General features: G+C 41.9%; 2 protein-coding genes across 3 annotated transcripts in view; both read right to left on the bottom strand.

Annotated features, from left to right (window-relative positions):
• Positions 1–27,816, bottom strand: part of LOC118400263 (succinate dehydrogenase [ubiquinone] iron-sulfur subunit, mitochondrial-like) — a 401,361-nt gene that overhangs the window by 265,561 nt on the left and 107,984 nt on the right. The gene's annotated exons all lie outside the window — the stretch shown is intronic.
• Positions 264–22,209, bottom strand: LOC118370844 (claudin-19-like). 2 transcript variants are annotated; one of them, XM_035756028.2, is made up of 5 exons: positions 21,246–22,209; positions 10,205–10,369; positions 7,538–7,622; positions 7,293–7,439; positions 264–3,749 (listed from the first exon to the last, which is right to left on the bottom strand). In XM_035756028.2, exons 1-5 carry the CDS (start codon positions 21,466–21,468, stop codon positions 3,701–3,703), a joined length of 669 nt encoding a protein of 222 aa, XP_035611921.1. In that variant the 5' UTR covers positions 21,469–22,209; the 3' UTR covers positions 264–3,700. The 2 variants fall into 2 exon arrangements, with proteins under 2 accessions (XP_035611921.1, XP_035611922.1); XM_035756029.2 differs by having other exon boundaries at positions 264–4,354; positions 21,246–22,208.

Here is a 27,816-nt window from a genome sequence, read left to right on the forward strand (position 1 = left end):
GGTATTTGGGGTGGAAGAGAGAAAGTGGGAGAGGTGAAAGAGAGGGAGGTTGAAAAGGAGGAGTAAAGAGGTGTGAAATCATATCTGAACTCCAGGAAGAGGCCTTGTTCTGCCCACACACCTGACTCATATTTGTGTGTGTGTGTGTGTGTGTGTGTGTGTGTGTGTGTGTGTGTGTGTGTGTGTGTGTGTGTGTGTGTGTGTGTGTGTGTGTGTGTGTGTGTGATGGTGAATGTGTATCTTTAAGACAGCATGAACACAAGGTTTTTATCCGTTTACTTTATTCTAAAATAAACAGACAGGAGTATACATTAAATGAGATGATACATACAGTAAAATAATAATAGAGAATATTAGATCAAGAAAATATATGGTAACTAAATGTATGCAACAGAAAAAACACGTTTGACCTGATTACATTCCGCAAACTGGCCAATACAGGGCTTGTACAGGAGACAGTGCTTTCAGCACCTGGAGTACAGAACATCCTCCATAGTCAATAACAAAACATCTCTTCCATCCACACTAAATCATATTGCCACTTAACTAAACAGAATGCAGGTATAATATCCTCAATCCGGGATACAGTACATGTACTACTTCCAAACAGGCTCACAGCTTTGACAAGGTGTGCCTTCGCTTTCATCTGTTAGGGCCATTTACAAATCTGTCTTTCTGTTGTTTATTTAAGTGGTATACTAGCTACAGTACAGTTAACATCTCTGTTCCGAGATAAAACTGCATGCAACAGTTTGTCTGAGTGTATCATTTAATGCAAGAGAAAAAGACGAGCACGGATATGTTTTACAATACGGGTACGATATGCATCATCCATATAGGATGTGACACTGCGGAATCCGTGTATAACAGTCAAAAACACACACAGACACACGTTATAAGGCACTGCAGTAGAGCATATATGTAGCAGAAAGGCTGGAGGTGGTGGTATATGCACCTGGGCACTTCTGTGTAGAAGTACAGAATCGGGTTCACTCTCTCTCAATTTTCCAAATAACCGTTATATGTCATAGGTGAGCACGGACAATTGCTGTAACAACACTCTGCTATAAAAAAAAACTTCAATATTGCTTGTGTACAAAATAGATTCTAAAATACATTTAAACATTTAACACATGGGCATCTTTAAGAATGATAAAATACTAGTTACCCATTTGGGTTGGTCTGGAGATGTATTACTTCAAAAGTGTATTCTGAGTTTATTTTGTAACATTCTGAGAGTGTGTTTCCTATAGAGTGTCTTGTCTGCTTTTGTTTTCAGTGAGACAGTGTCTTGTCTGTTTCTGTTAGACAGTGTCTTGTCTGTTTCTGTTAGACAGTGTCTTGTCTGTTTCTGTTAGACAGTGTCTTGTCTGTTTCTGTTAGACAGTGTCTTGTCTGTTTCTGTTAGACAGTGTCTTGTCTGTTTCTGTTAGACAGTGTCTTGTCTGCTTTTGTTTTCATTGAGACAGTGTCTTGTCTGTTTCTGTTAGACAGTGTCTTGTCTGTTTCTGTTAGACAGTGTCTTGTCTGTTTCTGTTAGACAGTGTCTTGTCTGTTTCTGTTAGACAGTGTCTTGTCTGTTTCTGTTAGACAGTGTCTTGTCTGTTTCTGTTAGACAGTGTCTTGTCTGTTTCTGTTAGACAGTGTCTTGTCTGTTTCTGTTAGACAGTGTCTTGTCTGTTTCTGTTAGACAGTGTCTTGTCTGTTTCTGTTAGACAGTGTCTTGTCTGTTTCTGTTAGACAGTGTCTTGTCTGTTTCTGTTAGACGGTGTCTTGTCTGTTTCTGTTAGACGGTGTCTTGTCTGTTTCTGTTAGACGGTGTCTTGTCTGTTTCTGTTAGACGGTGTCTTGTCTGTTTCTGTTAGACAGTGTCTTGTCTGTTTCTGTTAGACAGTGTCTTGTCTGTTTCTGTTAGACGGTGTCTTGTCTGTTTCTGTTAGACGGTGTCTTGTCTGTTTCTGTTAGACGGTGTCTTGTCTGTTTCTGTTAGACGGTGTCTTGTCTGTTTCTGTTAGACGGTGTCTTGTCTGTTTCTGTTAGACAGTGTCTTGTCTGTTTCTGTTAGACAGTGTCTTGTCTGTTTCTGTTAGACGGTGTCTTGTCTGTTTCTGTTAGACAGTGTCTTGTCTGTTTCTGTTAGACAGTGTCTTGTCTGTTTCTGTTAGACAGTGTCTTGTCTGTTTCTGTTAGACAGTGTCTTGTCTGTTTCTGTTAGACAGTGTCTTGTCTGTTTCTGTTAGACAGTGTCTTGTCTGTTTCTGTTAGACAGTGTCTTGTCTGTTTCTGTTAGACAGTGTCTTGTCTGTTTCTGTTAGACAGTGTCTTGTCTGTTTCTGTTAGACAGTGTCTTGTCTGTTTCTGTTAGACAGTGTCTTGTCTGTTTCTGTTAGACAGTGTCTTGTCTGTTTCTGTTAGACAGTGTCTTGTCTGTTTCTGTTAGACAGTGTCTTGTCTGTTTCTGTTAGACAGTGTCTTGTCTGTTTCTGTTAGACAGTGTCTTGCCTGTTTCTGTTAGACAGTGTCTTGTCTGTTTCTGTTAGACAGTGTCTTGTCTGTTTCTGTTAGACAGTGTCTTGTCTGTTTTTGTTAGACAGTGTCTTGTCTGTTTCTGTTAGACAGTGTCTTGTCTGTTTTTGTTAGACAGTGTCTTGTCTGTTTCTGTTAGACAGTGTCTTGTCTGTTTTTGTTAGACAGTGTCTTGTCTGTTTCTGTTAGACAGTGTCTTGTCTGTTTTTGTTAGACAGTGTCTTGTCTGTTTCTGTTAGACAGTGTCTTGTCTGTTTTTGTTAGACAGTGTCTTGTCTGTTTCTGTTAGACAGTGTCTTGTCTGTTTCTGTTAGACAGTGTCTTGTCTGTTTCTGTTAGACAGTGTCTTGTCTGTTTCTGTTAGACAGTGTCTTGTCTGTTTTTGTTAGACAGTGTCTTGTCTGTTTCTGTTAGACAGTGTCTTGTCTGTTTTTGTTAGACAGTGTCTTGTCTGTTTCTGTTAGACAGTGTCTTGTCTGTTTTTGTTAGACAGTGTCTTGTCTGTTTTTGTTAGACAGTGTCTTGTCTGTTTCTGTTAGACAGTGTCTTGTCTGTTTCTGTTAGACAGTGTCTTGTCTGTTTCTGTTAGACAGTGTCTTGTCTGTTTTTGTTAGACAGTGTCTTGTCTGTTTCTGTTAGACAGTGTCTTGTCTGTTTTTGTTAGACAGTGTCTTGTCTGTTTCTGTTAGACAGTGTCTTGTCTGTTTTTGTTAGACAGTGTCTTGTCTGTTTTTGTTAGACAGTGTCTTGTCTGTTTCTGTTAGACAGTGTCTTGTCTGTTTCTGTTAGACAGTGTCTTGTCTGTTTCTGTTAGACAGTGTCTTATCTGTTTCTGTTAGACAGTGTCTTGTCTGTTTCTGTTAGACAGTGTCTTGTCTGTTTCTGTTAGACAGTGTCTTGTCTGTTTTTGTTAGACAGTGTCTTGTCTGTTTTTGTTAGACAGTGTCTTGTCTGTTTCTGTTAGACAGTGTCTTGTCTGTTTTTGTTAGACAGTGTCTTGTCTGTTTTTGTTAGACAGTGTCTTGTCTGTTTCTGTTAGACAGTGTCTTGTCTGTTTCTGTTAGACAGTGTCTTGTCTGTTTCTGTTAGACAGTGTCTTGTCTGTTTTTGTTAGACAGTGTCTTGCCTTTTGCCAACAATCTAACACATCGTGGGGCCAAAGGAGTCGCCCAAACTATAAGTATTCCTCCTTTTTCTCTGGTGGGGAACTTTTAACATTTGGTCTGCAATTTAAAAGAAAAAAACATGTTTCAGTAAATGTACACTTGTATCTCAGAGAACAAAACCAAAAGGCACATATCTACAAACCCAGAAATCATAGGATATCAGTGAAGCAGAAATCAACAAAACATGACATGACAAATCTTACCTATACAATTAAAGTTCAGTAAATAAACTAGAAAATGACAAAATGGAATTTCTAGTAAAGGGTTCACAGGATGAAATACAGTAATGCCACCCCTCTAGTCTGAAAGGTGGGGTCTAACCACCTAACCATACTTCTCCTTTCAGAGTCCCTATTTACAAACAACCTCAAGGGGGTGAGGGAAAGGGGAGTGGCAAGCTCTTAAAGGTGTGGCGGACATTTTGTTGACCGATAACTTAATATCAGAGACAGATAAGGTGCAGACATTAAGGAAGGGAGTGTGGGGCTGGTGGGGGGGAGGTAGAGGGGTGCGACATATGCTATAGCGGAGAGACAAGGGTCCACATTTTGAATCTAGGAAGGAGCAGGGAAAGGGGAAACAGTGAGCGTAACTCGGACAGTCCTCGAAAAAAGGCAGGGGGTGGTCAGTCAGGGAAACTAGTCTCACTCAACAACTCTGCCCTGAATTAGGGAAGAGAAGAAGACAGGCAGAGAAGAACAGCATTAGAGGAGAGGAGACGAGAGGGGAAAGAGAGACACATCAAAAACTCACTGCTTCATCGTTACAGGCAGCTAGCTCTCTGCTGTTAGTGAGTGAATGAGTGCTTGATGCTACATGTTAGGTAAGGATGAATGAAAAGAGGTGCTAGCCAGGCTTTCATTAGCTCTGTGGTTAATGAGTGAAGATGGTTGATTCTAGGTGCTCATGCAGTGTTTTTGAAAGTGAAAGCATGTTGGCGCTAAGTGAAGCATTGGAGGATGAATGATGGAGAAGTTAGCAGAAGCTCGTCAGTCACAGCACACAGATCATTTGTTACGATCATGTGTTCTATGGCATGGAATAGATCTGATATGAAACCCAAATCTGTTGGGTTTATGATTGTTGGTTTTGTTTGGTTTGGAAACAGTTTGGTCGTGTTGGAACCAGAATCTTTTTTGACAGCTAGTATACAGTATCTTACATTATTGTTGATATACCTAGTCACTTGAGGCACACAGTAATAGTATTTTGGGAGGGGAGGTCTTAAAAAGAAGAACTTTTCTGGAAAATGTTGTTGGTGGTTCAACATTGTATTGCTTATTTTGAAGACAAATAAACATAATGTTTATAAAAGCAATATAAATCATTAAAAGTCCTGGTCAATAAACTAGTGTAGTACATGTGTTTCACATCAGTTAGACCTACCATAGGTACGCACATAAAGTGAAACAAAAAACGTATTCAAATATTTCATTCTATTATCTTTGAAGTGGGCTTTTAGGTAGTTTGGTCATGTTTGTCCTTTGGTAATGACTCTTAGAGGACATCTGCTGAAGATGGGCTCATAACGGTTTTAGCAGAAGTGGAGGAGGTCCTTCAAGACCTGTGCACCCCCATTCTGAGTATAATGGAACACTCCATATACAAAGGCTTTACCAAGAAGAGGGGCCAAACAACCAGAAAATGGGGGGTATTGAACGGTTCTTAGAAAAGTTAAATGGTTCTGTTATCGGAAGCCCGATGAACCAACCTTTTCACCCAAGTTAATGTATGTTGAAGAGCCATGATAAAGAGTCAGTAGTATTGGGTTGTGGATTGAAGCAGAGAAATGTGAGTTGGCGTTCAGGGGGTCTAGATGGCCTGAGTGGATACTTGTATACTTTAATTTCAGGTGGCTAGATGGACATACAATGATATTTAGTAGTATAGAATAGAGTAGTACAAAATGGATCTTGAATTTCCATTGAAAATAAATGTTTTCTATAAGAGTTGTTTGTCTATTGAACACCAGAATAATAAACCCCTGAGTTGAACTGAATCTCAGTTTTTTTTATAACAGTTGGTTTTTATAAGAGATCAGCCAGTGTTCCGTATCCCATTCATTCTCTGAGATATATAACATGTGGATGATCAGTATTGTGTAGACTTGGATGTGTTAACGAATGAAGCATGATGTTAAGGCATAATATAATGGCCATCTCTCTCTCGTTAAAACAACATTTCTTTTAGCTCACAACATATTCTACCTTTCCTTTACATCTGATTCGAACTGATGACCTCATAAGATGTTCAGAGGAATCATTTTGTGGAAACTGATTTAAATTCTAATCAGAAGGTTAGCCCTTTATATAGTGTCATCAACTACATTCGATTGGAATGTTTAAGTGTTAAAGGCTACAACGCAACACACACAAACACACAGCTCCAACCAGGAAGCATAGGACATGCTAACCAAACCCACGAAAAGGCAAAACTGTATTTTTTTGTATTTTTTCTTTGATCATATTTGTCCCACAATTTACCTTTAGGCATTACCTATGGCTCCTCTACACAGTAACTTACTTTGGCATTACTTTATTGGTTTGCATAGAGGAAGACTGTTTTACAAATAGTTTTTTTATTCACGTCTATTAAAGTGCAAAAACTGAATTATCAACTGTATCTTACGGTCAAATTCAGGAGGCTGTCTGTTATAAAGACAAACGTCCAGTATACGTTAAATAATGTCTAAGTAAGGGATAATCAACGAGGGAATATGCGTTCTATGGAAAATAATGAATGACGCGCAAGCGGAGTGAAAGTGACCTTCCAACGAGTTGCATTATTTTCCAGAGAACACATAGAGCCCCGAGTTGATTATCCCTTTCATACCATGGCTATAATTAAACACATTTACCACTAGAAATGTATTCAACATCTACTGAAGGAGCTAGCAAGTTTACAAGATAGTGACTGTGGTTGCTGTGTTAACCAAACAGACTTGCTAGTTTCGCTAACCAAACCATCAGTCCTGGCTTGCTATTATGAAAATGTTAGCAAAATGACTTTTGCTTTCAAAAGCAGGTCAAATAAAACATGTAAAAATGAACTACAGCCATTGAATTCTACCGTGCAAATATACTGTGCATTATTGGGAAATAATGCATGCTCTAGAATCCCATTCAAGCCAATCAGAAAAGAGGATTCAACAATGCTATGGTATAATGTCTTTTAAGTCACATGACAGATTTTATTCACATAAAATTTTTAAAAGTTTAATTGAGCAACATCACCATCCTGTCAATGACATGTATTGCAATAAAATATAAAAGTTTCCGCTCAACAATATGTTCTATAGAATAAATGTCATCCGAATTCTTAAGGGTTTCGAAAATGCAAAGGATACTTGGAGACTGTGTGTGTGTGTGTGTGTGTGTGTGTGTGTGTGTGTGTGTGTGTGTGTGTGTGTGCGTGCGTGCGTGCGTGCGTGCGTGCGTGCGTGCGTGCGTGCGTGCGTGCGTGCGTGCGTGTGTGTGTGTGTGTGTGCGCAAGTATTTGTAAGCTTTACGTATGAGTAACAGGTAAATGGGTGACGAGCAAAGAGTGGTCTCTGCTCTCTGTTTGTGTGGCTGCTGGGAGGTGTGTGGAGTTTACACGTACTCCCTGGCAGTGGATGGTTGTGATTGGCGGTAGTACTGCTGCCCTCGCCTCTCCTCATTGGAGCAGGAGCAACACAGGAAGGATCCGCCCAAAACAGTCAAGCTAGACGCCGCCCATCCCACGAACAGGGCAGACCCAAACTCATACCTGTAGCGGAAATGGTCAAATGTGTCTATAGACATGATATCTGTATCAGAGATTAACTGAGTGGTAGATACAGTGTGTGACCAGTGTGATAGGGTTACCTGGCATTGATAGGCGTGTTTGGGTTGAAGAACTGATAGGACACCTGAGTGGCGTACCAGGACACAGACACCATCGTGCACAGACCTAGAGAGAGAGAGAGAGAGAGAGAGAGAGAAAGAGAGAGAGAGAAAGAGAGAGAGAGAGTGAGAGAGAAAAAATAAAGAGAGAGAGAGAAAAAAAATAAAGAGAGAGAGAGAGAGAGAAAAATGTTATTGCTTTTCAACCCAGCTTATTAACATCAAATTATAACACTGAACAAGGACACACACATGGAAGCACACAAACACGCACACATAGCAGTGAAACACTTTGTGTAATGACTCTGAGGTTGTTTTTCTATCTCTCTCAAGCTCATAGTTGTCTCTGAGGTCAGGGGAGCTTATCGTTCCAAAATCACCATTCCTGTTTACAGCTGGAATCCTAATTACCCAGAAAGCCTCTGGTGAGAGAATTTTGTCAAAGGAATGCAAGAAATGAATATACTCCAGCAGTAAAAGAGTAAACTCCATTGAATATAGAGAGATAACAACCTACTGGTAACTACCAAACCTAAAGGAACCACCAACATGAAGTGTTTTAATAGGGCGTTGGACCACCACGAGCCAGAACAGCTTCAATGCACCTTGGCATAGATTCTACATGTTTCCTGAACTTATGTGTAGGGATGCGACACAATTCTCAATGAGAAATTCCATCATTTGGTGTTTTGTTTGATGGTGGTGGAAAACGTTGTCTCAGGCGTCACTCCAGAATCTCCCATAAGTGTTCAACTGGGTTGAGATCTGGTGATTGAGACGAGACACACACACACCCGCTATGCGCCATTGAAACCCCTTTTTCAAAGTCAATACGATCTCTTCTTCTGGCCACTTGTCACACCCTGACCATAGAGAGCCTTTTTATTCTCTATTTTGGTTAGGTAGGGGTGTGACTAGGGTGGATAATCTAGGTTGTTTTATTTCTAAGTTGGCCTGGTATGGTTCCCAATCAGAGGCAGCAGTTGATTGTTGTCTCTGATTGGGGATCATATTTAGGGAGCCATTTCCCCACTGTGTTTTATGGGATCTTGTTTATATGTAGTTGTCTGTGAGCACTCCATTGTCATCACGTTTCGTGTATTCTTAATTGTTTTTGTGCGTTTCACGAATAAAAATATGTTGAATCCATATCACGCTGCGCCTTGGTCCGAATGTTATTGCGACGATCGTGACACCACTGGGCATTTTTATACATGGCCCAAAGCATGATGAGATGTTAACTGCTTAATTAACTCAGGATCCATACCTGTGTGGAAGCACCTGCTTTCAATATACTTTTTATCCCTCATTTGCTCAGGTGTTTCCTTTATTTGGGCACAATGTGATTTTCTGGATTTTTTTTTCTCATTTTGTCTGTCATAGTTGAAGTGTACCTATGATGAAAATTACAGGCCTCTCTCATCTTGTTAAGTGGGTGAACTTGCACAATTGATGGCTGACTAACTACTTTTTTGCCCCACTGTACCTGTAAGTGAGATTATAAATCACTGTAGTGCCTGAACCTTAAATTTGAAGAGTGGTACTTTACCTGTATACATTTTCTAATAGCCTTTTAATTTGTATAGGAGTTTACAGTGCCCTCCACTAATATTGGCACCCTTGGTAAATATGAGCAAAACGGGCTGTGAAAAAGAAATCTGTAATGTTCATCCTCTTGGTCTTTCATTCAAAATATTCACAAAAATCTAACCTTTAATTGAAGACAAATAATTGAAGGAAATAATATGTTCTTATCATACAACAAATGTTTTTCTCAAATATATGTTTGCCACAATTATTGTCACCCCTTCATTCAATACTTTGTGCAACCTCCCTTTGCCAAGATAACAGCTCTGAGTCTTCTCCTGTAATGCCTAACAAGGTTGGAGAACACATTTGCAAGGGATCTGAGACCATTCCTCCATACAGAATCTCTCCAGATCGTCAGATTCCAAGGTCCACGCTTGTGGACTCTCTTCAGCTCTTCCCACATGCTTTCTATGGGGGTTAGGTCAGGGGACTGGGATGGCCATGTTAAAACCTTGATTCTGTGGTCAGTGAACCATTTTTATATTGATTTTGAGGTGTGCTTTGGATCACTGTCCTGCTGGAAGATCCAACCACGGCCTAGTTTAAGCTTCCTAGCAGAGGTGTTGATTTAATATCTGCTGGTACTTGATGGAGTCCATGACACCATGTATCCAGGGCCTTTTGAAGATAAACAGCCCCACAACATCAAAGACCCACCACCATACTTAACAGTGGGGATGAGGTACTTTTCTGTATGGCTATCTTTCTGTCTACGCCAAAGCCACCTCTGGTGTTTGTTTCCAAAAAGCTCTATTTTGGTCTCATCTGACCCTTAGAACCCAGACCCATTTAAAGTTCCAGTAACGTTTGGCAAACTGTAGGAGCTTGAGTTTGTTGTTTGATGACAGCAAAGGAAATGTTATGGCAACCCTCCCAAACAACTTGTGGTTATGTAGGTGTCGTCTGATCGTAGTTTTGGAGACTTTCTGATCCCAAGACCCAACTAACATCTGCAATACACCAGCTGTGATCCTTGGAGATGTTTTACTTGCCCAAAAATTGTGTGTGTTTCTTTAATCACATGACAGTCACATGATGGTCACCTTGCAGAAATCTCACCTGCGAGCAGGAAGAGGGCTCCTCCAGACACAGCTATGCGTCCTTTGGAGATGGGGTTGTTGTCGCCCACTTTAGTGCACTTCATCCCCACCACACTCACTATCATTCCTATGAAGCCCAGCAGCACGGACACCACCATAAGAGCACGACACGTCTGGATGTGCACTGTGGAGAGAGAGCGGGGAGATGAGGACAGGATAAAAGGTAGTTAAAGGCAGAGAGATGGGAGAAAGAGGTTAGAGGGGTGAGAGGAAAAAAGGAGGAGAGGGGGAAACATGGGGGGGTGAAAAGGGAGGGAGCAGTGAGGGAGAATATAGAAGGGAGGACAGGTGGGGATGAAGAGGAGAAAGAGGGTGAAGGGAATTATAGAAAGGAGGGAAGAAAGAGGGTCTGTTAGGGCAGTTTTACTCGGCTTCAGATAGAGATCAGAGAGAAGACATGGTACACACAGAATATCTACACACAGGGTTTGTTCATAGAATATCTACACACAGGGTTTGTTCATAGAATATCTACACACAGGGTATGTTCATAGAGAATATCTACACACAGGGTATATTCATATAGAATATGTACACACAGGGTATATTCATATAGAATATCTATACACAGGGTATATTCATATAGAATATGTACACACAGGGTATATTCATATAGAATATCTACACACAGGGTTTATTCATATAGAATATCTGTCACGCCCTGGTCGTAGTATTTTGTGTTTTTCTTCATGTATTTGGTCAGGCCAGTGTCTGACATGGGATTTTGTATGTGGTGTGTAGATAGTGGGATTGTAGTTTAGTGGGGTGTTCTAGGTTAGTCTATGGCTGTCTGAAGTGGTTCTCAATCAGAGGCAGGTGTTTATCGTTGTCTCTGATTGGGAACCATATTTAGGCAGCCATATTATTTGGTTGTATTGTGGGTGATTGTCCTGAGTGTCTTGATGTCCTTAGTCTGTGTTAGTTTGCACCAGTTAAGGCTGTTTTGGTTTTCACTACGTTTATTGTTTTGTAGAGTTTGTGTTTCGGATTCGTGTTACGTTGTGTAAATAAACATGGATCACAATATACGCGCTGCAGTTTGGTCCGACTCTCCTTCACCATTAGAAAACCGTGACAATATCTACACACAGGGTATATTCATATAGAATATCTACACACAGGGTATATTCATATAGAATATGTACACACAGGGTATATTCATATAGAATATCTACACACAGGGTATATTCATATAGAATATCTATACACAGGGTATATTCATATAGAATATCTACACACAGGCTACATTCAAATATAATATTTGCACACATGGTATATTTATAGAGAATATTTACACACAGGGCGGCAGGTAGCCGAGAGGTTAGAGTGTTGGACTAGTAACCGAAAGGTTGCAAGATTGAATCCCCGAGCTGACAAAGTACAAATCTGTCGTTCTGTCCCTGAACAAGGCAGTTAACCCACTGTTCCTAGGCCGTCATTGAATATAATAATTTGTTCTTAACTGACTTGCCTAGTTAAATTATTTTTTTTTTGAAAAATATAGAATATCTACACACATGGTAAATTCACAGAGAATTTATACAAATAGGGTACATTCATATAGAATATTTACACACAGGGTATATTCATAGAGAATATCTACACACAGGGTATATTCATAGAGAATATCTACACACAGGGTATATTCATAGAGAATATCTACACACAGGGTATATTCATAGAGAATATCTACACACAGGGTATATTCATAGAGAATATCTACACACAGGGTATATTCATCCTGAAAATCTACACACAGGGTATGTTCATATAGAATATCTATACACAGGGTATATTCATATAGAATATCTACACACAGGGTATATTCTTCCTGAAAATCTACACACAGTGTATATTCATATAGAATATCTACACACAGGGTATATTCATACAGAATATCTACACACAGGGTATATTCATACAGAATATCTACACACAGGGTATATTCATATAGAATATCTACACACAGGGTATATTCATATAGAATATTTACACACAGGGTATATTCATATAGAATATCTACACACAGGGTATATTCATCCTGAAAATCTACACACAGTGTATATTCATATAGAATATCTATACACAGGGTATATTCATATAGAATATCTACACACAGAGTATATTCATATAGAATATCTATACACAGGGTATATTCATATAGAATATCTACACACAGGGTATATTCATATAGAATATCTACACACAGGATATATTCATATAGAATATCTACACACAGGGTATATTCATATAGAATATCTACACACAGGATATATTCATATAGAATATCTACACACAGGGTATATTCATATAGAATATCTACACACAGGGTATATTCATATAGAATATCTACACACAGGGTATATTCATATAGAATATCTACACACAGGGTATATTCATATAGAATATCTATATGTGGGTATTGAAGCTCTAGATTTCTCAGTATCAGATGTTCAATTGGAGCAGAACGGGAGTGGAAGAAAGCTAAGCCACGTTAGGATAGAAGGTATTCAGTGGGATTGCTGTGCAAAGCATCACTGGAAAAGAATCCAACCAAAACTATACTACAACCACCACATTGTAAATCAAAATGAAATCATAATTCAACTTCTTTACACAAAACTGGAGACAACAAAGACACACATTCTCCTTTCTTTGGCTCTTTTTTCTCCCTCTCTCTTTCTATCCACCTCTTTCTTGCTCTCTCTCGATCTCCCTATTGCTCTCTCCCTTTCTCTCTCTATCTTTCTCTCTCTATCTTTCTCTCTCTATCTTTCTCTCTCTTTCCCTATCTCTCTCTTTCTGAACTCATTATGTTTCCAACTTCCATGTTCCAAAATGGGCTAATAACGGCAGCCTTAGTCCAGAGTTTGACTTAACTGTCCCTCTTAATCATTCCAAATAACTTCACAGTGGTTTCACTGCTCAGAATTCCATGGATTCCCACACAGACATCAGTGCCCACATAACTCAGTGGGCGGGACATTTTACAAATTTACACGCTCACGCCCACGCACACACGCACACACACATACACACTAACTTATGGACACATTCCGTAGGAACATACACACTAATTTTCTGTCACACACACACACACACTGTAGGAGGGCCTGTTTTACATGTTTCACACAGTGGGATTAGTGTGGCTTTGTCACAAAGCGGGATTGTTTTCACAGGGCTGTCGCCACCGCAATCAGACACTGTGGCCTGCAACACACACACACACACTGACACAGCAGCCTTGGAAGAGACTACAAGGCTAACACAATATGAAGAAAACATTGGTACAAGACTCACACAGCATTAATACTCACACCAAGATCTAAAATCTATTCTAGCCTTTATCCAGGTTCACATAAGATCAACTCTCTCACACAACAAAACCCACATGCATGAACCAAATGAACACATATCTACATCTTTACAGCAGACTAAATTACTATACATTATAGAATAGAATAGAATGGGATAGTAGAACTACATAGGATAATGTAATACTGACACTGACAGTATGAGAAAATGTACATCAAGTACAACTGGAGAACAATAATTGTCTTTTATTAGTCTGTCCAGCAAACGTAAGTACAGTAATAATCTACCTTTATGATGGGAAAACACACTTGCACATTCATAGTTGGCAATAAATTACACTTCAGAACCTGATCTGAAAGGGGTAGTGATGGGCAGACGAGCTTTGAAGTTAGATTGATGTGTGGCACTAAGGAGAATTGTAATACTTTATGAGAGAAAAAGCTTTTATTTTCTCTTTCTCCATTCTCCCTTTCATCCATTCTTTCCTTTTTAAAAGTGTGTGGGGAGTTTGGGCTGGCCCTACAGGGCACCACTCTGATCAATGGACTAACAGAGGAGTCAAGTGTGTGTGTGTGTGTGTGTGTGTGTGTGTGTGTGTGTGTGTGTGTGTGTGTGTGTGTGTGTGTGTGTGTGTGTGTGTGTGTGTGTGTGTGTGTGTGTGTGTGTGTGTGTGTGTGTGTGTGTGTGTGTGTGTGTGTGTGTGTGTGTGTGTGTGTGTGTGTGTGTGTGTGTGTGTGTGTGTGTGTGTGTGTGTGTGTGTGTGTGTGTGTGTGTATATTCCTCCCTACCCCATGCCAAGGCTGGCAGTGCCAAGCACAAGCTGGATGTGTGTGTGGATGTGGACGATGGACATTGTCCTTTGTGAAATCACTTGTGACTTCATAAGTAACATTGGTTTTGCCAAAACTAAAACTGTTTCAACAACTCTACCTTCATTCTATTAATGTAAATGTCAGTGTGACAGGCTTTGTGGAATAGTGTAAGCTAAGTTCAGGGGCACAGATATGTGGATGATGATTTTCATGTGAGCCTTCAGCTTCAGATGCGTATTTTACATCTATAGTGCCGCACCACCATTTCAGCACTCCTGTCCAGTTGACAAGAAACAGCACCACACTCGATCACGATAGAGGCAGAGAAGAGAGAGAGAGAGAGAGAGAGAAAGAGAGAGAGAGAGAGATCAATCACTAGAGAGAGACAGAGAAAAATAGAAATAGAGAGAGAGAGACACTGGGGGGAGAGAAACAGCAAGATACTGGGGAGAGAGAGAGAGAGAGAGAGAGAGAGAGAGAGAGAGAGAGAGAGAGAGAGAGAGAGAGAGAGAGAGAGAGAGAGAGAGAGAGAGAGAGAGAATGTGTGCCAGTACATAGCCTCTACTAACTCTACTGATGTCCTCACAATGGTCAGCAGGGAAACTGGCGATGGGGCATGGTGTGATGTAAAGGGGGGACGTCAGACCATCCACCATTCCATCAGCATGTGTGGGCCAGGGGTCAGATATTCCACTGTAATATCCAGAGCTGTAGAGAGTTCAGCAAACTATCCTCCATGTTGCCACCAAACATTCCTCAACAGTTCATATGTCTTACTAGAAAATATTTTAAATATCTTTAATGCCAATATCCTACCCTGAGATTCTAAATATCTAACCATGCCAAAGTCTGTGTTTTCTTTTTTTCACCTTTATTAACCAGGTAGGCCAGAGAACAAGTTCTCATTTACAACTGCGACCTGGCCAAGATAAAGCAAAGCAGTGTGACACAGACAACAACACAGAGTAACACATGGAGTAAACATTAAAACAAGCCAATGACACAGTAGGAAAAAAATAACGTCTATATACAGTGTGTGCAAAAGGCATGAGGAGCTAGGCAATAAATAAGGCATAGGAGCGAATAATTACAATTTAGCAGATTAATTCCATGACACAGTAGAGTGATAAATGAGCAGATGATGATGTCCAAGTAGAGATACTGGTGTGCAAAAGAGCTGAAAAGTAAATAAAATAAAAACAGTATGGGGATGAGGTAGGTAGATTGGGTGGGCTATTTACAGATGGACTATCCACAGCTGCAGCGATCGGTAAGCTGCTCAGATAGCTGATGTTTAAAGGTGGTGAGGGAAATAAAAGTCTCCAACTTCAGCGATTTTTGCAATTCATTCCAGTCACTGGCAACAGAGAACTGGAAGGAAAGGCGGCCAAACGAGGTGTTGACTTTGGGGATGATCAGTGAGATATACCTGCTGGAACGTGTGCTACGGGTGGGTGTTGTTATCGTGACCAGTGAACTTAGATAAGGCGGAGCATTACCTAGCATAGACTTATAGATGACCTGGAGCCAGTGGGTCTGCCGACGAATATGTAGCGAGGGCCAGCCGACTAGAGCATACAGGTTGCAGTGGTGGGTGGTATAAGGTGATTTGGTAACACAACGGATGGCACTGTGATAGACTGCATCCAGTTTGCTGAGTAGAGTATTGGAAGATATTTTGTAGATGATCGCCGAAGTCGAGGATTGGTAGAATAGTCAGTTTTACTAGGGTAAGTTTGGAGTGTAGGTGGCTTTGTTGCGAAATAGAAAACCGATTCTAGATTTGATTTTGGATTGGAGATGCTTAATATGAGTCTGGAAGGAGAGTTAACAGTCTAACCAGACACCTAGGTATTTATAGTTGTCCACATATTCTAGGTCAGAACCGGCCAGGGTGGTGATGCTAGTCGGGCGTGCGGATGCGGGCAGCGAATGGTTGAAGAGCATGCATTTCGTTTTACTAGTGTTTAAGAGCAGTTGGAGGCCACGGAAGGAGTGTTGTACGGCATTGGAGCTCGTTTGGAGGTTAGTTAGCACAGTGTCTAAGGAAGGGCCAGAAGTATACAGAATGGTGTCGTCTGCGTAGAGGTGGATCAGGGAATCGCCCGCAGCAAGAGCGACATCATTGATGTATACAGAGAAAAGAGTCGGCCCGAGAATTAAACCCAGTGGTACCCCCATAGAGACTGCCAGAGGTCCGGACAACATGCCCTCCGATTTGACACACTGAACTCTGTTTGCAAAGTAGTTGGTGAACCGGGTCCATGTTTTGCAGCTCTTTCAGAACATCTGCTATCTGGATTTGAAGGAGTAACTGGGGAGGCTTGAGCGAGTAGCTGCGGGGGGGGTGTTGGCCGGGGTTGGAGTAGCCAGGAGGAAGGTATGGCCAGCCGTTGAGAAATGCTTCTTGAAATTTTAGATTATCGTGGATTAATCGGTGGTGACCGTGTTACCTAGCCACAGTTCAGTGTTGTAGCTGGGAGGAGGTGCTCTTGTTCTCCATGGACTTTACAGTGTACCAAAACATTTTGGAGTTAGAGCTACAGGATGCAAATTTCTACTTGAAAAAGCTAGCCTTTGCTTTCCTGACTGACTCTGTGTATTGGTTCCTGACTTCCCTGAACAGTTGCATATCGCGGGGACTATTCGATGCTATTGCAGTCCGCCACAGGATGTTTTTTTGCTGGTCAAGGGCAGTCGGGTCTGGAATGAACCAAGGGCTCTATCTGTTCTTAGTTCTGCACTTTCGGAACGGGGCATGTTTATCTAACATGGTGAGCAAATTACTTTTAAAGAATGAGCAGGCATCCTCTACTCACGGGATGAGGTCAACATCCTTCCAGGATACCTACGCCAGGTCGATTAGAAAGTCCTGCTCACAGAAGTGTTTTAGGGAACTTTTTATGTGATGAGGGGTGGTCGTTTGACCGTGGACCCCATAGCGGATACAGGCAATGAGGCAGTGATTGCTGAGATCCTAATTGAAAACAGCAGAGGTGTATTTGGAGAGCAAGTTGGTCAGGATAATGTCTATGAGGGTGCCTATGTTAACGGATTTATGGTTGTACCTGGTGGGTTCCTTGATGATTTGTGTGAGATTGAGGGCATCTAGCTTAGATTGTAGGACTGCCGGGATGTTAAGCATATCCAGTTTAGGTCATCTAACAGAACGAACTCTGAAGCTCGATGGAGGGCACATCAATTCACAAATGGTGTCCAGGGCACAGCTGGGCGCGGAGGGGGTCTATAGCAGGCGGCAACAGTGAGAGACTTATTTCTGGAGAGATTCATTTTTAAAATTAGAAGTTCGAACTGTTTGGGTACAGACCTAGAAAGTATGACAGAACTTTGCAGGCTATCTCTGCAGTAGATTGCAACTCCTCCCCCTTTGGCAGTTCATAAGTCTGTAGGAGAGAGTGATCTACGGCTTGGACTCACTGCAGTATTTAACACTAAGGTGTCAAAAGAGAAAACTATCTTTGATTTTCACCTCAATGGGATCCCCCGTTCCTCAAACCTGGCAACAAAACACTTTGGTTACAGTAGCACAGTAACCTAGCTACACGGGGGACATGGGTGTATTTGCATCATATGTCCCAGAGCCAGAGAGAGAGAGAGAGAGAGAGAGAGAGTTGTGGCAATTACTTTGGCAGTTACTTTGGCAATTACTACTGTCATTCAAAAAGCCTGATGTAACTGAAATGATATCACATGATTCCATGGCAGCCATTAGCATCTCCTGTAAAATCTTGACCCATAACAGCTCAGCGATCTCATCATGACTGGTTGAATAGAATGCTCAGAAGAAACTATATAGCATCCCTCTAAAGTTGGCCAAAATCTACCTATATTGTCTTGTATGTCCTATGTTGTCCTATATTGTTATACCCTGTATAGCACTAGTGCTGGTGTGGTATTGTACACTGTCTAATGCAGTACAGAGGTTTCATTACTGTAGAGCCCAGAGAACTGAGAGCTTAGGTGGGTTGTGACCAATACCAGGCAGTATCTGCCTCTGAGACTGAAACTGCAACAAGTAGAAGAAGAACTGTTCCTTCAGCACCACTGTTCAGACTAGAATGAAACAAGATTCCCCGGGACCCGTACAGTATGCACAGGGAGTAGTATCCTTCTTTTTGTCAGTCTAGTGTCCAGACCTTGTCATAAGTCTCCCAGAACATCTTCGAAATGTTAATTATCGAAGCTGAAGCTGAAAAAGTCCATCAGCTTCCACTGCAGTGCTTTGGTACACTCCAACACTCCAACAACACAGTCTGCTGAACATTTAGTCCTCATCACATGTTCCTCATGCTGTGTAGTGAAGGAGAATGGTTAATTTAGCACACTATATTAATAAAAGATACCTGCAGGAACTGCCTAACAAACACATACACTCACCAGACATTCAACTACAGTACCCATGCTCAAGCACACACATACACACATAAACACCATGCATCCAAGACCAGTACTGAGTTTTACCTTACCATAACAGAGAGAGAGATTTTGGAATGAAAGACAGCAACAAGTAGCAGAAACACGGGATGAACTTATCAAGTGTTGGCACCAAAGTATGTGATGCTGTTTGCTCACACTCGCTCATTGTCCACTCATACAAACATACAAACACACACACACACACACACACACACACACACACACACACACACACACACACACACACACACACACACACACACACACACACACACACACACACACACACACACACACACACACACACACACACACACACACACACGGTGTTAGGGCCAGAGAGGAACAATGCGTGTGTGTGGGGAAGACAGAGCACATTCTGAGAATATCTCTGGTGTATGGCTCAACACTGGGCTTTTCTTCTCCAAACAACCACTATTCATCACAGGGACAATACTCTGTTTTTATTACGCCGATGAGCCAAAGGATATGTAAAATCCAGCTCAACCTCACAGCGAAAGCCACAGAAAATGTTTTGATATAATTAATTGCACAGTGGCCAAACATGTGGTTTGTTGTTTTGGGGCGGTGTGCGTCACAGGGATTAACTTGGGCATCCGTGTTTCTTAATCAACCACAAAGAAAAACAGAAAACTCCAAAGGGTGTTTTCCTGAATTACAGACAAATTATCTGACCAAGTCCTCCCCCTGTAACCTTCCATTAGTAATTCTAACATGGTAACCAGTAGAAACAATAGACAGGTGAATTCATGTAAATGACCTGTCATCAGTTATGAGTCAGTAGGTCTACTCTAAACAGCTTGGAGATGACAGGAGCCTCATATTCAGGGATCATTTACGCCAGAACCCCACATTCCTCTCTCTCTCTCCCTCTCTCTCTCTCTCTCTCTCTCTCTCTCTCTCTCTCTCTCTCTCTCTTTATTTTTTTTCTCTCTCTCCCTTTCTCTCTCTCTCTCTCTCCCGTTCTCTCTCTCTCTCTCTCTCCCTTCATCTCTCTCTCTCTCTCCTGCTCTCTCTCTCTCACCTACTCTCTCTTTCTCTCCTATTCTCTCTCTCTCTCCTACTCTCTCTCTCTCACTCCTGCTCTCTCCCTCTCCCCTATTCTCTCTCTCTCTCTCTCTCTCTCTCTCTCTCTCTCTCTCTCTCTCTCTCTCTCTCTCTCTCTCTCTCTCTCTCTCTCTCTCTCTCTCTCTCTCTCTCTCTCTCTCTCTCTCTCGCTCTCCTTTATCTCTCTCTCTCTCTCCTACTCTCTCTCTCTCTCTCTCCTACTCTCTCTCTCTCTCCTATTCTCTCTCTCTCTCCTATTCTCGCTCTCTCCTCTCTCTCTCTCTCCTCTCTCTCTCTCTCTCTCCTACTCTCTCTCTCGCCTATTCTCTCTCTCTCTCTCTCTCTCTCTCTCTCTCTCCTACTCTCTCTCTTTCTCCTACTCTCTCTCTCTCTCCTATTCTCTCTCTCTCCTATTCTCTCTCTCTCTCTCTCTCTCCTACACTCTCTCTCTCTCTCCTATTCTCTCTCTCTCCTATTTCTCTCTCTCTCTCTCTCTCTCTCTCTCTCTCTCTCTCTCTCTCTCTCTCCTACACTCTCTCTCTCTCTCTCTCTCTCTCTCTCTCTCTCTCTCTCTCTCTCTCTCTCTCTCTCTCTCTCTCTCTCCTACTTTCTCTCTCCTATTCTCTCTATCTCTCTCTCTCTCTCTCCTATTATCTCTCTCTCTCTCCTACTCTCTCTCTCTCTCTCCTACTCTCTCTCTCTCCCGTTCTCTCTTTCTTCTCTTTCTTTTTTGCTCCCTCTCCCTCTCTTTCTCTCTCCCTCCCTTTCCTTCTCCCCCTCTCTCCCTCTGTCTGTCTCTTAATTAAACATGTCAACAGCAGCATTTTTTATCTGATTAATTTATGCCTGACTTTAATGTGTCCCAGACAGATGGATTAGTTAGATTGTTTTGTCTTGTGTTTATGCATTTAGTCGCTGAATCATACAATAAGTTAAATAGATAATAGGATCATGCTGTTACTAGACAAATACTCTCTATAAATCAACACAGTTAATGGCCCATGTTGTGAATTGGGTAAACAGATTGTTTATAAGAGAGGCAGCAGCTTTAAGGCATCTCATAGTGACCAACTCTACTGACAGATTATAACTGTCCACACACAGGCATCTAAGACTGCTCTGAATAACATTCTCATTCAACCCATTCAAACTGTGGCAGTTAGAGAGAATGAGAGAATGGCAACAGTCAAAAAAGAAACAGGGAGAAAAAGAGTGAGAGAGAGAAAGAGAGGATTTGTTCAGTGATGCAATGCTGAGGCAGAGAGTTGGAGAGAAAGTGAGAGGAAAGATAGAAGTCAAGTTAAGGATAGAAAGCAAGATTATGACAGCTTGCAAGTGGATGAGTGACTGTCGCGATGTCCTACTCACCGTCCAGTGACAGCATGGAGTCAAACACCTTGCACTGCACCTGTCCCGTACTCTGTGAGGCACAGCTCATCCACAGGCCTTCGTAGAGCCCCACAGCCGTGATGATGGCGTCACCCGCGTATGAAGACTGCTTCCATTGGGGCAGCACAGTGGTGGAGATGATGCCTATCCAACCACCCAATGCCAGGAAGTAACCTAGCAACTGGAAACCCGAGTTCGCCATCCTGTCTTTTCGTCTATCTGTTTCTGTCTGTCTCTAGACCTGTTATTCTCTCTCTTACCCTCTTTGTTCTTCTGGGATTTTCTGAAGTATTTTTTTCTTTCTTACTAAATGTATGTTCTTTCTATGTTCCTTTCTATGTGTCTGTCCTATTTCTGTGCTCCTTCTCTTTAGTGAATATTTTGACCTCTTCAGAACACCTGTAGCAGTCGTGTAGCGCAGTGCTTCCACAAAGAGGCAGTACTGTAGGCAGGACGTAACACAGAACTTTCTCTCAGAACTCCTGTTGTCTCTCAGATTAACAGAAGCACAGAACCAAAAGTCAAACACCACTTTACAAACAATCCAGATTTCAATACAACCCCAGGTGTTCTGTCAGTGGTCGCACTCCTTTCTCTCTCTTCCTATGGTCTCCTTCCTGGTCACTGTCCGGTCCCTCTGAGCATCTCCTTCTCTCTGCTCTCTCTCACACATCTGGTGGTCTACCCTCTCTTTCTCTCTTTTCCCCTTTTTCTCTCTCTTTCTCCAGTTGGAGATGTGTGTGTGTCACCGGGTCTTGTGGTTAACCAGACTGCTGTTCCCTGGTTGTCCGGGGGGATCAGGTTGTCAGGCTCGGTCACTGGGCTCACTGGGTTGCCTGAGATACTGCATGGTTTCTCCTTACTCTCTCTCTCTCTCTCTTTCTCTCATCAACAATCTCTCTGCATGCTGCGCACCCCGAGGGCTGAACGATGGAAGAAAAAAAATGAAAAAGTTTATGCACACAAAAAGCCCCTGACAGGCTGGGCACAGAGTGGGCCGAGAGCTGAGCTCTGATTGGCTCTTTCCGTGTTCTAGGTACAACCAATGGGAGGAGGAAAGAAGAGGCAGAGAGAGAGAGAGAGAGAGAGAGAGAGAGAGAGAGAGAGAGACAGAGACAGAGACAGAGACAGAGACAGAGACAGAGACAGAGACAGAGACAGAGACAGAGACAGAGACAGAGAGACAGAGAGAGAGAGACTTTTTATGTTCAATATTATTCATGTTATGGAAAGTCTATAATGATATGACGAGGAGCACTTAAAAAGTACACATTTCTGAAAGTTGTCTTTGCATTCTGTTGTGTGTTGTTTTGTCGTGTTGTTAGTTGTTGTCTGGTCAACCAGATGTTAGATGCTGTATGTGTTCACCCTGTAAATGTTTGAATCCTTTTCGAAAACACACATAAGCCAACATTAAACTGACAAGTGTGTGAAAATGACATGTCACATCCAGACAACCAAATGATGGGCTGGCCCACCAAAGGTCTTCTCATTGAGTCCCCGTAGTGTGTGGGGGGGGGAGATATGTACAGAGTATTTTAGTCAGAAATGTTTGATGTCTGGCCTATACCATACCATGTCTCTCAACATATCACAGTGCATTTTCATGCATGTAAAGCAAATATCTGTGAAAATCAGACAATAAAGAAATATCCAATCTAATCTAATCTATCTTTGGAGACCAGGTCGAGTACTATGTGTCTAACACTTTAGTCTCGGTATAGTTTGCAGATTGCATCTTTAAACTTGAATTGGGACTTTTGGGCACATGAGAACACGTGTGTGTTTGAATGTCAGTACTAAGGTTTGCCTTTGGAATTGTGTTATTAAATTCAACATAGTTTATTTGAACCCAATACACTCTGTTACTGCCAATTAGATGGTCTGCACACTGTCTGGGAAACATTATAGAAATCAAATCTCTAAGACCCCCCCACCCACACACAAAACACTGTCTCTATATCCACACACACACACACAAACACACAGACACACACACCCTCTTACCAACTTTAAAAGACTCAGGGGTCATTGAGACAGGCTGGGGCCATGGGGATTGGTTGATCTCACAGTGGGGAGGAGTTCATCACCCAGATAGTCATTAACTGGACCACAAGATCAGATGCAACCCAAACATAGACTCACTCACACACACTCCCCTCCTTGTTCTTCTTACCCCAGCAAATGAAGGTAAACCAAACAATGGAATTAAATGTAATGATAATGTAGTACCAACTGAAGAGAACTAACAGTAAATTAGCAGTGTAATATGTGTTGTTATTAGGCCTACTGACAGTCGATACTGATACTGGCTAATATTCAACATGATAGGAATAGGAAGCAGAGAAAGTCAGGGGAGCCTATAATTAAGACAATCCAGAGTGCCCATTCCTCCAACTTAAAAGGCCGTACAATTAAAATTCTGCATAATGGCAGATCATTTCAACTTTACTGGGGGAAAGTCGATATGTTGATATGCTTTAGTTTGCTGCCATATGACTGGTTTCACATTTGTCTCCAGCCATTAGAAGGTCAAATATATCTATAACAAGTGTCATTTATATTTACAATTCCCTTATCCAAACAGATTACTCATTTACCCATCTATTTTCATTAGCTCTTATCAAGTTGTACATTACAGAGCATGGAGAATGGTGTTATTTATATTGTAAAAAATGAAGTAGATGCTTTTTCCACTTGGAACCGGTAGGTTCACTAGACCTTATTCATGGTTTTCTGGCACATAAAGTGGGTGGAATTATTAGGGAATTAAGTAAAGGTCAGAATATGGTGTGTCTGTACACACACCTCCACCACATCTTCATTTATTTGATCCCAACCAAAATGAATAGCAGGTGAATAGCACACTATTCTCATGCTTAAGGTCAGAAAAGGCATAGAGAGAATTGTGCATAAAAAGGGAATTACATTCCACTCTAAACTCGGATCAGAATCAGGCCCCTGTTGAATACCATCCGTATGTTCTCCTCTCTCCCTCTGTTACGTCCGTCATTGAATGAATGAGACCAAAGCGCAGCGTGGAAAGTGTTCATGATATTTAATGCTGAAACACGGACAAAACAACAAAATATAAACAAACGTAAAGTTCTGCTCGACAGCAACTGTGCAAAAACAAGAACCCACATACTCAGGTGGAAAACAGGCTGCCTAAGTATGATTCCCAATCAGAGACAACGATAGACAGCTGACTCTGATTGGGAACCATACCCGGCCAACAAAGAAATAGAAAACTAGAATGCCCACCCAAATTACACCCTGACCTAACCAAATAGAGAAATAAACAGGCTCTCTGTGGTCAGGGCGTGACACCCTCCTTTATCATCTCACCACTCTCATAATTATATTGCCCCTACCTGCCTCCCTTATTCCCTCCATCTTCTCTCCATCTCTTCCACTCTTGTCTCATCACACCTTTATGCCATCTTTTCTCCTCTCCTTTGTCTAACCATCTTCTCCAATTCCCTCCCCCTCACTTGTTCCCTTTCCAGTTCAACCCAACCCATCTAGCATCTCCCCCCTCTCCAACTACATCAGCCCCCATCTCTACCTTTTCACTCCTCTCTCTCCCCTCTACCCCTCTGCTCTTCTTTCCTTTCCTCCACTATACCTCTGGCCCCTCTCACTACCCCTGACCTGCCAGGGTTCTAGGATTGCCATGGTGACCAGCCTGTGGTTCCTGTGGTCAGGTTCACGGCTGGCTGATTAGCTGCCTGACATTCAGAGGAGTTTTGGTCATACAGCAGTTCAGTTGAGGGAGAAAATGGAGAGAAGCATAGAAATAGAGAGTTAAAAGACAGGAAAAGATTAAAGAAAGTAAAAACAAGAGCAAGGGGAGGTGGCTTCACCAGAGCTCAGCTCAGGAGGAGCTGTGGAATTTTGAACCATCACAACACTGTTATTGGTTTGAACAATGCGACAGAGCGATGAAATTGGTTGAACAATTTAACAACACACTACTATTAGACAAACTATTTCACAACACAATTGAATTGGTGAACAAGATACCAACAGCACATTGTTCAATATGTTTAATGAATTTCCCTTAGGCCTACAGCTGATTACAATTAAAGTACAGCTTGCGATGTGGTCACACACTGTTAGCTTGTTTTCCCAGCCAACATAGATATGTAATGTGATGGAGGCGTGCTATTTTCCCAGCTTATTCTTCTAAACAGAAAACCATCTAATGAGGCAGCTGGTAGCCTAGTGGTTAAGAGCTTTAGACAAATAACTGAAAGGTTGCTGGTTCAAATCCCTATTCCAACTAATTGAAAAAAATGTGCTCTTGAGCAAGGCCCTAATTGCTCCTGTAAGGCACTATGGATAAATGACTAAAATAAAATAAAAATGAGACAGATGAGGTTACAGAATCACCTCCCTATCAAATTAGCCTGAGGTATTTTAGCAACTGAGCCGTTCTCATTGGCTGTTAAACTGCTATTGTTAGAGGTAATTCTGATTGGATTAGCTGATCTCACACTCACTATCAGAGATAGTAAAAAACAGAGTTATCTTTACAATTTGATTTTGTGTTTTGTTCTAGTAATTGAACCATGGCCCTTATTGAGGTTGGCTCACAACTCTGAAGTTCCAGTAGGTATCAGTGTTCAACACGTTAATGCTGTTTACATTTTGTTTTGTTTTCTACAAGCAAAGTGTAGCATGTACTATGCACTTATAACAAGGGCAATGGCCATGTAGTCAGCAGGGAAATCTGTCCCTGCTTTTAAGATTAAATATATTTGTGTTCTGAACTTGTAGAATGTAACATATTCAGAACACAGAATCTACAGTACCATACACTAGAGTAGAATGTTTTAAATTCAGAACACACAACCTACAGTAGAGTAGATGAGCAGCCATTTGAATGAACAGTTTCCTAATTGAGGCCCATGATGAATAATGTACGATTGTGTCCTGAGGAGGCCTCCTCTCTCCTAGCAGAAGAGCATAGTGTAGTCAAGTAGTTCTGAAAAGACTGTTGTTGGCTCTGTTCATTCACCAGGTCAACATAGTTTCCCTCCACTAAAGTGGAGAGCAGCAACAAGTGCAATGAGATGAAGCTAGTGGACTGAAGTGAAGGACTAGAGCTTTAGTTTGGGACCTCTCACTTAACTAATCATCAGCAATGTGAGGCTTGAGTGGTTGTTGGAGGTTCTGTTGTTGATCAAAGCCCTGATTGTCTTGATAATGTTGTCGTTCTGCCCTGTCTGAGAAGTCTGATTGAGTGGGCTTTAGTTCATAACAGTACGATCAATATTCTAAACTGTTATCGTATGGGTCTTTCTGACCACAGTTGCAAATACTAGGTCATCTGGAACTCACACTGTTTCCTCATTCTTACCGTTTGTTTTTACCTTACTACTTACATAGAATAACTCTCATCCTAGTAAACGTTCTGTAGCTGACCTTCCATATCACATCCTTCTTCAGTTGGACTGGCGGGGGGGCGGGAGCACGTGAGTGCACTGTACACCATGGGGAGGCATGGGTGAATGAGTTCCCTCGTCCCTCTACCTCACCTCTCTACCCCTCACCCTCCCACCATGACTCACCCCTCCAACCATAACTCACCCCTCACCTCTCTCTCGATCTCCTCGACATCTCTCACTTCCCAGCACGCATCCTGCTCTCCCTCCCTCACCCCTCTGGAACCCCACCCCTCTCCCTCTGTCTCTCCCCTCTCAACCTTCTTTCCATCTTTAACCCCTGCCAGACCCATCTCTCCTTCTACCCCCCATGTTAGTTTCCTCGCCACTCTAACATCTGAGCCTCTCCCCACCTTTCTATTCTTCTCCACAAACCCACCCCTCTTTCCCATCCCTCTCTCCCATCTCCCCAGATTTTCCAGACTGTTCCAGTGCTAAGCTGAGCTTAAAAGAGTCAGCTGAGCTGATCAAAGACTGGAGTCATGCAGTGGCTAACGAGAGCCGAGAGTTCCCAACGACACAGGGACCTCCCAAGGGACCCACACCATAGAACTACACTTGCTAGAACCTACGTACATTAGATCTGTTCTGTTGTCATGGTATGTAATGTATGGCACTGAGCCATGTAATGTAAACCAGACAAAGGTTGCCATTTCAAATGGACAGAAAAAAAATTCATCTTGACCTTGAGCAGCTAAAATCTATGTGGACTAATCCATGTGAATTCCAGGGGAAAAGTGCTGCCGGAGTGCGGAGGAGCTGCAATTTGAGAATACGCAGAGTTGGTATAACTACACTGAACAAAAATATAAACGCAACATGCGTTTAGATCCCAGAAAGATCCCAGAAATGTTTCATATTCACAAAAAACGTATTTCTCTCAAATGATATGAACAAATTGGATAATCCATCCACCTAACAGGTGTGGTATATCAAGAAGCTGATTAAATAGCATAATCCGTACACAGGTGCACCTTGTGCTGCGGACAATAAATGGCCACTCTAAAATGTGCAGTTTTGTCACATAACACAATGTCACAGATGTCTTACATTTTGAGGGAGTCTTCAATTGGCATGCTGACTGCAGGAATTCTCACCAA

The sequence above is a fragment of the Oncorhynchus keta genome, chromosome 21, assembly GCF_023373465.1.
Source record: "Oncorhynchus keta strain PuntledgeMale-10-30-2019 chromosome 21, Oket_V2, whole genome shotgun sequence".
Lineage (NCBI taxonomy): Eukaryota > Metazoa > Chordata > Actinopteri > Salmoniformes > Salmonidae > Oncorhynchus > Oncorhynchus keta.

Excerpts from the sequence above, each read along its gene's own strand:
- LOC118370844 (XM_035756028.2), bottom strand. The coding sequence starts at position 21,468 with ATGGCGAACTCGGGTTTCCAGTTGCTAGGTTACTTCCTGGCATTGGGT. Across the intron at positions 10,370-21,245 it reads CTCCATGCTGTCACTGGACG|TGCACATCCAGACGTGTCGT; the intron begins GTGAGTAGGACA and ends CTCTCTCCACAG. Across the intron at positions 3,750-7,292 it reads CAACCATCCACTGCCAGGGA|ACCAAATGTTAAAAGTTCCC; the intron begins GTACGTGTAAAC and ends TTTAAATTGCAG.